The following is a 12112-nucleotide window of genomic DNA, read 5'->3' on the forward strand; positions in this document are numbered from 1 at the left end:
CCGGACCAATTCGAGGGCATGACCGGTAAAACCCCCTCCCCGTTGTCCCCGTAGTAAGCCAAAGCCGACCAGTGTGGATACTTTAGGTCATGGATAACATTGAGTGCAATGTTGCAGTCCAGCGGAGTCGAACTCCTGACTTCTCGCTAAAAGAGGCAAACCACAACAGCTGAGCTACAACTCAATGTTATTATCTATTACATTAATGGGTAATGATATATCCAATATTCAAATTACTTCATCCACCACACTTATGCATTATTTAGTTGTACATTACAACATGTTAATTCACTATTTTTATAGTAGATTAGTAGAAGAAGTAATTTGGATAGTGAATATATCAATCCCCTTACATTAATAAGATACTCCGTAACATTTTGAATGATAGTCCTAGTATACCAATGAAACAAGCAAAGTATAAGAAATTAGATATTCAAGTCTTGTCTGAGATAGTAAAATGTAAATATTCGTGTGTTATGTTAATTTGTAGGTTTGTCATTTTTTAAAAAGTATACAAATACAGCAAACACTCTACTTTAACTATTTATGTATTATGTAATTATGTAGTATGTATTTATGACCAAACATTACAGCCTGTGTGCTTCAAAATTTGCGTACTTTATTTACCTCACATTGAAAAGTTGTTACCTACAACCAGTGTATGCATGTTCTACAACCTGTAACCAGTTACGCATATTCTTAACTGGCACCTTATCTTTAATAATAAAAGTATAAAACAATTGAAACTCGTTTTCTGTCCTCATAAAAAGAAAGACATTTACCGTTTTAATTACTCTCAATTAGCAATTTAGCATACGTCAAATGGATGGTCTAAGAGTTGATGTGGTGATAGGTCTTAGGTTTAATACTTTACTAAAATCACCTCTTGGAGACCCAAAGTAACGGTCAAATATAATTACCAGATAATTCAAATAACCGCATACATTTAAATAAAGATATTCACCTTTTCGAGTAATCTTAAATGGAATTAAAAAGTGTTACTTGTTTAGTGCTTCAATCGCCCAGGTTTTTCATCCAGAGTTAACTAACTGACAATGTTGAATTGTTACACATTTGGGATTTTTCTTGCTCGAAAGACTTCAGATTTTATCATATAAGGTTTAGGGTCAAGCTTGATCGTATCGAGCATTATAAGGTCAAGCTCGCTTAAGGATCAATTGTGTCGTGCTATATCGAGTTTGGGCATTCACATAGCTTGCACTGCATTCATCGGTTCATTTTATGATTTCTTCGATTTGATCTTTTTGAAAATATTTAGAATTTTTTTTATTGTGAAACCAGTTTTGATTCAGTTCGTTATTCGAATCAAACAGTTATAAGCATATCAACACTCATAAAGATAAAGACAATCTGAATTAAATTTTCAACATAACTTTTTTCATTCAAGAAAAATATTTGAACATTTGGTATTCAAAATAACTATTTGAAATCAATCCCATGGAGCTGCTTGACCCAATCCTTTCTTTAAAAACTGCATTTTATATTTACATTAATCACATACAATATTTAAAAGAGTACATGTTTACCAAAAGATGATGATTAGCATGACTTTTGGAGTTTCTGAAACTTAGATACATGAAACCTTTCAATACCAAATCCAATCTTACTTCATCACACTTGTAATTTATGCCTTTGTGTATTTGAATTATGCATCGGGTCCGGTCATTATAAACAGGTAAACGGCTTCACCATAGAACCACACACATCTAAGTTCCGAGCCTATAGGAAGGGCACAAATGCTGGCCTTTTTGATACTCAGATGAATATTGACCCGAAGAAAGCAAATTAACCTGCATTTGTTCATATACATGAAATTTGATATTTCTTTCATTACAAACAATCACACACTTAATCAACTAGAATTCAAGAAATATGATTAATCATGTAAATTATGATATGCATTACCTTGATGATCTCCCACTTAGAGCTAGGACGCACGTATGCTGCCAATATGGCCATGTGAAAATGCTGTTTTATATCAACAGGAAAAAAATATAGACCGTTATATCATGTCTATGGTAAGAAATATTGCACGATACCATGACATACGGTACTAATCCACTTAAAATAATTAGTGAAAAGCTTACTCGAAATGGGTCGCCTCTTAACGACTGCACAAACATCAAGCTCCTTGCATTCTGACCCTGATAAACAACAGGAATTACAACTTTAAACAAACATAAACAATTTTGCTTCCTGAAATGTTTTAAAAAAATGAAGTGTACCTACCTCCAAGTATATGTCCCTGAGTCGCCTACCAGTTTGAGCACAACATACACGAACAACAGGTTCATCGCAACTTCCACTAATAATATAGTCTCGTCCGTTCATATAATACGAACGAGTGTAATTTTGAGAATTCCCAGTGGGAGCTATATCAAAACTCGTATGAAGCCTACCGTCTACAGCCAAAAGTTGTTTAACCTGCCACCAACACCCATTTTGACCCATAAGTACTACATATTTTGACATATTACCCGACCCGCCCGTTTTGACCCTCAATACCTGATTATCAACAGCTGAGACGAGCAAATACAGGTCATCAGGAGAGAAACAAACCATAACGTTTCCACTTGAACTCGAGGCGGTGTAACACGGGTTTACAGGTTTCGTTCTCAAATCCCACATTTTAACATCATGATCAAACGATGAAGTAACAAACAGTGATGGAGAATGATGGGAGAATTTGGCTACGTTTATGGGTTCTCGATGCATATCAGTGAAATAATGTAAACGTTTTCCAGTTGATATATCATAAACAGCAACTTTCTTTGAGTAACCACTTGTAAGAATTTGATCATCTGTTGCGTTAACATGAACCGAAGTCAAATGCTGAAAGTCATCGAATGCAACACCAGTTGAACTGCAGTAGCTATTTGAAATATCTGGAATTGTATCGTTGATGTCGTACAATCTTAACGATCCATTATCATAACCAACTACAAGCTGTCACAGTAGAAATTGTATGACACAATTACAAAAACAGTCCCTGTGGTATGTTTCAAATTGCAAGTTCAGTCACTAAACTATTTTTCTGACGGACATAAAAAAATTGGGTCTCAACCCGACCCCAATTGGGTCCGTTGAGAAAATCTGACCCATTTGGGTTCAACCCGTTTGGACCCAAACCCGACCCGATTGCCAGCTATAGGACAAACCACAATGACTGTTTTTGTAATTATGTTAAAAAGATCTGACCCATTTGGTATCGGGTCACTCTTTATCCGTTTAGACATCCATAGAAACTACAAGTTTTAAAGTCATTACCCGACCCGCCCAATTAGCCAACTCTGCTTACTGCTTACTGCTTAAGCAGAAAACATACCTTCGATGGGTGTCTTTTAAGCCAACAGAGGCCCAAAACACTCTTATGTGTATCAAAAGACGGCACATAGTTAACAAGATTCCCCGTTTCATGGTTAATAACAACAACTTCACCTTCTAGAGTACCAAACGCCATTAAACTGGGGTCCGTTTGATGATACTCGAACTGTCTTGGTCTAAGTATCTTTCCCTCTTCATTCGGTATCTGACTAATATTCGATATCGGATGTAAAACGGGCCATGCAGAGGACCCAAGTTTAGCAGCACACAAAGACCTTGAGTAGAAACTTTGACTTTTTTTGTGTAGTGATGGACCCTTAAAGGTTAAGGATTTTCGGTTAAGTATACTACTTGTTCCCGTTTCACGCATATGCAATACGCTAATGATGCTTTCTTTATGTTGTCGTTTATTTGGTAATAACTCGTAGTATCTTGAGAAGACTGTTTTAGCTCTTTCTCTATCGAATTTTCCGATACGACAATTATCTAATACACCTAATTTTGGTAATGAAGCAATCATGTATTCCCTGTAATGTTTCTGAAAGCATATTGGCGAAGGATGATGCGAGTTGTACTTTTGTGAAACTGTTTCATGTAACAAGCCACTTTCATGTTCATCAACACTCAATTTGCCAAAAGAAACCTGTCAAACTCATTAACAAGATGAAATTTAGAGTCTAGTTTAACCCAAACCCATTTGGACTCGGTTACCAAAACTGACTCGCCCGCCCATTTTGCCACCTATCTGTTTAGTACAGTATATCAAGAAAGTCTACGTAATAAACTAAGATTTCGTGGAAATTATGGATGGGACCCACGGGCGACGGGCACGGATCCTTTGAACCTGCGAACCGCCCACCTTGACTTTCCATTACCCAACGGAACCCGTCCACCCGTCAACGGGTAAATTTTTTGCCTGTACCCGTGACTCACGGGTACCCGCAACCTACGGGTTTAAAAAATTTACATATTAAACAATACGTGCTCATACTCATGACACACGGATAAACTCACGAGTAGACCTTTGAATAATTAAGAATTAATATTAAATATATAAGTATATTATTGGGTAATTAAATATATGTATGCGGATTAACGTGTATACTAGTGGGTTGCTCAAATGGGTATCACGGGGTCATGGGTCGGATTTCATCCGCCACGGCAACCCGTCTGCGACCTGTGTCAACGGATACAAAATTTTACCCGCCCGTACCCGCGGATGAACTTTTTGAATTTATCCACCCATCACGGGACTACCCGCGGGTCACGGGTTTTTTTCCGCCCATTGCCTTCCCTAGTGGAATTATGTAATAATGTTCTGACCTCATTTAGCTTATTACTTGAAGTGTTTTCAACCGAGAAGTCCTTCAAATGGCATGGGGCGGTGTCCTTACAACACAAGCAATTTTGAAACCGTAGTTCAAGCAACGAAGGAAGTTTCAACAAGGCAGCAGCAGTAGTCCATAGATTAGATACTCGTGTGGCACACATTGATAAACGGGTCAAATTAGGCATGTAAGTAAAACAATCTTTCTCCATACTAGTAAGCGAGGTACAAAAGTCCAAATTAAGCGTGTGCATATGCACAAATCTCCCCGCCATATTGAGCTTTCGAATCTCGGTGGACCTTATGTTCAGAACCCGACAGTCCAGACCGGTCTCAAATAGATCCCTGGAAATAATTTAAATCCGTACACAGTTCAAAAACCACTTAACATGGTAAAGTTTTTATATTATCTAATGATACTTTTTTTATAAATATTAAAAAGTATCAAATATGGCGTGTTTCGTCCCTCGCAACCTCCCCTATTTCTTCTTTCTTTTATGCAGGGGATGAGGAGTGACTTTGTGACAGCAAACGAAACATTTGACATAAATTAGACCTCAAGACATCCTCCTTTAATGGCATATCACGGATATCAACTACACGAAGCTTTGCGTTGATAGCGTGCATCAATGACAGTAAAGGGTATTCATGTAATTCGCCGCTTGAGTTATGAAACAAGTCAACATTGTCGAGCGCGTCCAAGTTGCTTAAGCTAAAAAGATCGATGAGGGGAAACAAGTCGGCATTGGTAAGTTGGTCCAGTAACAGCACTATTGTGCATTTTTGGCATGTAACCTTCTGAATCATAGCCTAATTACAAGATAAATGTTACGTATCAGATGCTATACCATGAGCATATGATAATTTAAGTATATGATAATGATAATTAAGTATATATAATACAAGTGGAATTAAAAGTTTGACCTTTTGTAGCCATGATACAACAGTTGAGCTAGGTTCCACCTCATGCATCTTGCATATTTCAAAGTACCTATACCCATACAATACAAACTGTTACAGATTAAACACCTAATTTTATTAATTTATTCCTAAAGTAACAATCAGTTCACCTGCTCAATAATATATTACAATTTACAAATAAGCTGATGCATAAGTAACCGTATTTTTATATTAATAATTTTAACCTCTTAAATTATTGATCTCTTCGTACTATACAGTGTGTAGTTTATGGAATCTCGGTACACTTTTACAGATCATAACACAATTCCAGTAATTCAAACAATTATTAGGTCATCAAAGCTGTATAAATTATTAAAGGAGCAAGCTGTTAGATCTGTACATAATAGCTGAACTTAATTTAAAATTGAAACAAAACTTTCAATTTTCTATTATATGCAGAGGAACTGGTGAACTGAAATTATGTACTACATCATTTCATCAGATCAATCAAAACATTAAAACTCAAAATTCACAGTAACAATTACTAGTTTTTTTTTAAAAAAAAATAGCGAAAATGCAGAAACATTTGCACTCGCTATCACGATTTAACAAAATATTCAAAATTGCAAATATAATTACAGAAATTAGAGATATAAATCAAACCTGGCGAGTAAAACGGAGATATTTGGAGCTGAAAAAAACATCGCTAAATGTCACCTTGCTACTTCATCTTCGCATTAATTTGTACAGAGTGATAGATATATACATGTGTGTTGAAATTGATTCGAGCTTTATTATGTGTTATTACTGTATAAGCGCACTAACTTATTATGATATTATGATTACTGTGAGCAGATATATTGGAATATATTTGATTCTGATCTGAAATTGTTCGTCACATTTATAAGACGTACGGTCCACCTTTATTTATTTTTATACAATTTATACACGTGTTATTCGTGTGAACTGCATAATTCCACGTCAATTAGTCTTATCCACAGTTCTATATAGTCAACAATAGTCAATAACATTAATTTAATATTAATATTTAATATTATTATTAATATTCTCTGTGTATACATTGGCGGCGGTACTACGGAGTATGTCGTTTTCACTAGCGTTAATTGTCGTTTTAGGCGTTGAATTGTAGGTGCGAATGCATCTGCATCCAAGTCATTTGTTTATATATTTCTTGGTACAAAACAGAAAATAAAATTTGTGTAAGTTACACCTCTTCCATTTTTCGTTTTGATTTTTTATTCTATTATAAGATCATACGTTACCTTGATATTTTATAACTATGACATGAGATTAAATATTGCACTTTTTAAAAGAGATAGAAAAATGTGATTGTGATGTGACAGTGTCAAAATTTGAAAGTGTGTCGTGATAGTATCAAACTAGAAAAAAAATTCGACCGCGCGTTGTTCCGGTTGTATTCGATGCGCGGTCGAATTTGGATATACGTTGTTTGGTACCTAATATATCTAGTGAGTTGGGTTGTTTGTTGGACGTGTATGTATATGTATGTAATATAGTCCAAAATATTTAGTGTTTTTTTAACGATGTCCGTTTCACGTATAGTTAGTCGCGTTGTGTTTGCAAAATTATTTCGAGTTAAACGGTGGTATCGGAAAAATTTAACTAGCACCGAGCGGGAATATAGGACCCGTTATCTAGTGTTTTTTTAACGATGTCCGTTTCGCGCGTAGTTAGTTCCGTTGTGTTCATTAGATATTTTCGAGTTGAACGGTGGTCTCAGAAAAATTTAACTCGCACCGAGCGAGAAGATAGGGCCCGTTAAAAATTCGGGTGGAATTAGTTTATTTTATTTTAATGAAATTATATATTTACGTTTTTACCCCTAAAAAAGTGTAAAGTTGATGGGCCGTTGTGTAAATTGAACCGAAGTTGATAAACCGTTTGTAGTGTGAACGCAAACTCAAAATGACAATCCGATAAAACTGAAACGACGAAATCTGGCGCGTGTTTTAGTATATTGGTATAATATAATATAATTTGTGTGAAAGACTTTTAGGTGACGTTTGATTCGAGAACAAATCTTGGGATTTCAAATCCTAGAGAATTTGAAATCCTTGAGAATTTAAAATCCTAGATTTTTGAAATCCTATCATCTACGTGATTAGAGGATTTAAAATCTCACGATACACAATTCGATCAAAAGAAGTCATGATCAATATTTTATGTTTATGTTTTACATTTGTTTTTTATTTTTTTTGTTTACGCGAAATGAAAAATTTATATGCAAATCTAAATATTGATACGCAAAACCCATAAGTAAAAACTGAAACACGAAATGTGTAACTAAAAACTAATACACAAATCGAAAAGTTGAAACTCAAAACTGAAAACTAAAACATGAAATGCGATATTGAAAACTGAAATATGTGTTTAATGATGAAACCCGAAACATGATGAAACGTGAAATTCAAAACTGAAACGCAAAAATAAAAATTGAAAACTGAAATGCGAAACTGAAATTTGAAATGCGAAACTGAAATTTGAAATGCAAAACTGAAAACTGAAACATATGATTTAGATATCCTTCACAAAGACAAATGATTTTGAAATCCTTCACCTATAGGATTTCATGAGATTTGAAACGCAAATCCCTTCAACTAAAGATGAGATTTCATAGGATTTGAAATGTAAATTCCTCAAAATCACACGAAATCTCACCAACCAAACACCCTCTTAGATGATGCGCTGAAGTATAAGTTGAGGTTGAGTGAAAACAAAATAAATAAATATGGTGGAAATGGTGTCACAGTTTGATTAAGTGTTAAAATATGACATTGTCCATTACATATGTACTCCATAGTAGAAGAGATGAGTAAAAATCCTGAAAAATTGAAACCAAATCAGTATCGTACCGGTACCTAAAATTGGTATTGATAGGCTTTCGGGTTCGGTTCTTGATTTTGGGTAAATTCCGTTTCGGTATTATCGAAATTGGTACTAGTTCAGTACTCGGAAATCGAATTCGGTACCAAATAATGAAATTTCTAAAAAGAGAAATATATACGATTATGAAAGATAAGTAGTTAGGAGATGTACTTATTATATAGTTAACGTGTTTTATATGCTGTAATAAGATTGTATGTCTAAAATATGAAATATATGATTTGATGTAACATAATTTGTTGTAAGATATGCATATGGTTAGAAAAATTCTTGTTTTACATATTCATCATCAATCATCAATGTTGTAAAAAACTCGATTACTCCCGGATTAGTCATTTTTAAGAGTAGTCGGTTTCGATTTTTCAAAATACGTTTTATTATTCCGTCAACGTTAATTGATAGCTCAAAATCAAATTTGGTAATCAAACTATGTTAAATTCAAAATAGTTAACATTTTAACATGAATTTAAACTAGAAATTTAGAATTTCTGAACGAAATAAACAATTTTAGACAATTATTTTAAGTTTATGTTTATTTTTATGATTTTTTTTTATATTTACACACATAGTTGTTGAAATAATATTTAAATGTATAAAGTACAATTTAATTAATCTTGGATTATCTATAAAGTGCTGATTACTTTTTCTAAAATTTCGACTGATCCTCGAACAGTGAATTTTTGTAACCTTGTTCATCACTATTATGTTATGTAATGACTAATTGTTAATTTGTCATACAACATTGGTAATAAAAAATTCCAAATAAACAAACTTGTGGGATCCATCCACACTAATTATTTCCGGGGACAAAAAGTGTCATCCAAATCAACAAGCAGATCTATATTTAAAATAAAGAATTCGCTAAATAAAATAATTACAATATAATATCAACAATCAACAATTAAAAACAAATTGAGATGATACAATAATAAAATAATAATAATTATTATTAATAATATTAATAATAATAATTTAATATATTAAATTAAGGGGATGATTCTAACACACACTTTTTTGATCCTCACACACCTATTTTAACCTTTTACTCTTCTAATAATAATTCATTTCTTTAAATTGATGTGTGAGGATCAAAAAAAGTGTGTGTGAGAATCATCCCCTTAAATCAAAATCAAAGATATAAAGAAATAAAATAAATTGAAAGAAAAGCATATTGGGACCTAGAGACAGCCAAAGACGGCCCATCCAAATACCAAGCTCACGACCACCATCCGTACGCCCATTAATTTCTCTGTTCCACTCTGTAATTAAATTTTTCATCAAATCAATTGTGAGTGGCTAATTTATCTTCTTCGTATATACGGAGTACTAAAATTAAAATTATTATTATATCCGTTTCACAATATTATCTTCTTCACTAAAATTGAAATTGATTTATTTAAGCAATGTCGATGAATATGACCATGCGTGATCAATCAATTAATTAATCAATCACGAAATAAAACTACTTCGCACTAACTGAGTAAATATAGGTACAGATAAACTTACTTCATCGGCGACAGCATCGGAGGGACCGGGAGAAGGAGCGTCGCTAGGTCCAGGAGCTTCACTAGGGGATGGTCCGACCATCTCAGGTGCAGGCGCCGGAGACGATGCGGTGTGTTTTTTCGTGTTCTTTTTGCTATGAGCAGGTGCCGGAACTTCAGCAGCCGGAGCTTCAATTGGAGCAGCAGTAGGTTCTGGAACTGGAGGTGATTCAACAGCTGGAGGTGGAGAGCTAACCGGCACCGGAACAGGTGGTGAACTTAGAGGTGTCTTAGCCGGAGGAGGAACGGATACTTTTGGTGGAGCTGCAACCGGAGAGATTGCCGGTGCTGAAACAGGGGTTGTGGGAGGAGTGGTGGATTTTGAAGGTGAAGCGGCGGGAGTAGTGGCAGTTGACGGTGGTGGTAATGTTGGAGAAGCGGCCGGAGATTGAGCTCCGACGGATGATACGATAATGCAGATGAATGAGAGAGTGAGAGTAATGTTACGGTCCATGGCTTTTTGTTGCGTGAGGAATGAAATTGGAAGGAATTTAGGAGTTGAGTAGTGTGAAGAATTGAAAGGGATGGAAGAAAAAGGGGGAGAAGGGAGGTATAAGTAGCCGTTAGGGGTAAACGTGTGGGGTCCAGCCACGTGGATAAACAATACGGGAAAACTATGAATTTTGTATTACTGGGCCTGATTACTTTGCCATGTGAAATCAGGTGTATTTAGTTATTAAAATAATTGAATTTTGTATATGTATATACGATCGAATTAATTGAAAATGAAAAAATGTTTGTATTTAGAAAAAGGTTTTTGAAATTTGAATAGCTATTTAAAGATAAAACTAGTGAAATGACCCGTGAAACTACGGGTTTGTTTAAATGAAACAGTTTAATGATAGGTATTAAGTGAACGTAAATGCTAAAGTTATTTAGTTTTATAACCCATGGAACCACATAATTCAACTAAGAAACTCGTCAGCTGAACATTTCATCAAACACCTAAAATGCATATTTAACAATCCACATCCAATCATAAGAGATAATATTGGTTGTCATTTTATTTAAAAGTGTAAATCAAAATATAAATGTAGAATTGGTTTCATTCTACCTAATTTTTATACCTTCTCGTACTCAATTCAAAATAAGTAATTAAAATAATTTAACTATTTAATTTTAATAATTAAAATAATTATTAATAAGATTTAATAATAATAATTAATTAATAAGATTTAATTTTAATTCAAAATTATTTTGATTAATGACATCATCCACCATGTTTAGATTTTTTTTCTTTTTCTTTTTGATTTTTTTTAACAAAGAAATTAGCCTAATAATGACATCATCATTTTAGCAATATAATAGAAACTATAGAAGATTGCATTTCTCATTCCAAAAAGTTGATATTGGAATTATGCCGAATTTAGAAAATTTAAAGAAAATGAAGGAAAGTGCTAAGAAAAGAAAGGTAGAAATGGGAGATTGAAACTAAGGTGGCCGAAGGGCTATGGGAATTCATGAGTTCGAATTTATGGCGCTGAAAATATTTGATCCTCGTAACAATACATATTTACCCACGATGACTTTGAATTGCCCACAAAGTGAGTAGTTGCTATGGGAATAGACGACTCGCAAAGCGGGTCGGAAACTCAAGTATAAAAAAAAAATGGGGATTCGTGATTTTCAAAATTTCAATTGTTCTAAATTTAAGACCACTTAAATCTTATATTTTTTTTTTCTTTGAAAGACTACTTAAATATGATAAGTAAGGAATTAAAATTTTGTATAGTTCATCATTACATTAATACTTCTTTTTCAGAAAGGCTTTCTTTTTCAGAAAGGCTGAATGCTATCATTTTATGATTGAACAATTGAATTTTTTTGAACTCACACTTATCAATGATAAATTTTTTTTATAACAATATTGTGGCCCACCTTTTGTTCATATCGAGTAGGGCAGAGAAGTGAAAGACGTTAAAAAGAAGCGTTAGTGTTATTTTCTGTCTTTCAAAAACGTTGGTATGACAGGTTTATGTTTAAGTGCTACCAATAAAACTTTACTACATCATTCAGTTTATCCAAAAAAATGTCACCTCATGAGTATCTGTTAAAACAGTGATCCATCTTG

At 34.0% G+C, this 12112-nt stretch overlaps 2 protein-coding genes across 4 annotated transcripts; both read right to left on the reverse strand.

Annotated features, from left to right (window-relative positions):
* Positions 1 to 1389: 1389 nt before the first annotated feature.
* LOC139896436 (protein DWD HYPERSENSITIVE TO UV-B 1-like) lies at positions 1390 to 6460 on the reverse strand. 2 transcript variants are annotated; one of them, XM_071879082.1, is made up of 10 exons: positions 6236 to 6460; positions 5597 to 5663; positions 5229 to 5482; positions 4669 to 5017; positions 3347 to 3988; positions 2527 to 2967; positions 2251 to 2445; positions 2109 to 2165; positions 1927 to 1964; positions 1390 to 1811 (listed from the first exon to the last, which is right to left on the reverse strand). In XM_071879082.1, exons 1-10 carry the CDS (start codon positions 6274 to 6276, stop codon positions 1667 to 1669), a joined length of 2229 nt encoding a protein of 742 aa, XP_071735183.1. In that variant the 5' UTR covers positions 6277 to 6460; the 3' UTR covers positions 1390 to 1666. The 2 variants fall into 2 exon arrangements, with proteins under 2 accessions (XP_071735183.1, XP_071735184.1); XM_071879083.1 differs by having other exon boundaries at positions 1927 to 1989.
* Positions 6461 to 8310: 1850 nt separating this feature from the next.
* LOC139896437 (uncharacterized) lies at positions 8311 to 10526 on the reverse strand. Of its 2 annotated transcripts, XM_071879085.1 has the most exons (3): positions 10004 to 10526; positions 9676 to 9756; positions 8311 to 8435 (listed from the first exon to the last, which is right to left on the reverse strand). In XM_071879085.1, the coding sequence occupies exons 1-2, from the start codon at positions 10493 to 10495 to the stop codon at positions 9676 to 9678; spliced, it is 573 nt and encodes a 190-aa protein (XP_071735186.1). In that variant the 5' UTR covers positions 10496 to 10526; the 3' UTR covers positions 8311 to 8435. The 2 variants fall into 2 exon arrangements, with proteins under 2 accessions (XP_071735186.1, XP_071735185.1); XM_071879084.1 differs by lacking the exon at positions 8311 to 8435 and having other exon boundaries at positions 9630 to 9756.
* Between the last annotated feature and the right edge of the window lie 1586 nt (positions 10527 to 12112).

This window comes from Rutidosis leptorrhynchoides, chromosome 3, assembly GCF_046630445.1.
Source record: "Rutidosis leptorrhynchoides isolate AG116_Rl617_1_P2 chromosome 3, CSIRO_AGI_Rlap_v1, whole genome shotgun sequence".
Lineage (NCBI taxonomy): Eukaryota > Viridiplantae > Streptophyta > Magnoliopsida > Asterales > Asteraceae > Rutidosis > Rutidosis leptorrhynchoides.

Excerpts from the sequence above, each read along its gene's own strand:
- LOC139896436 (XM_071879082.1), bottom strand. The coding sequence starts at position 6,276 with ATGTTTTTTTCAGCTCCAAATATCTCCGTTTTACTCGCCAG. Across the intron at positions 5,664-6,235 it reads ATCTCCGTTTTACTCGCCAG|GTACTTTGAAATATGCAAGA; the intron begins GTTTGATTTATA and ends GTATGGGTATAG. Across the intron at positions 3,989-4,668 it reads CAAGTAATAAGCTAAATGAG|GTTTCTTTTGGCAAATTGAG; the intron begins GTCAGAACATTA and ends TGAGTTTGACAG.
- LOC139896437 (XM_071879085.1), bottom strand. The coding sequence starts at position 10,495 with ATGGACCGTAACATTACTCTCACTCTCTCATTCATCTGCATTATCGTA. Across the intron at positions 9,757-10,003 it reads CCGATGCTGTCGCCGATGAA|AGTGGAACAGAGAAATTAAT; the intron begins GTAAGTTTATCT and ends ATTTAATTACAG.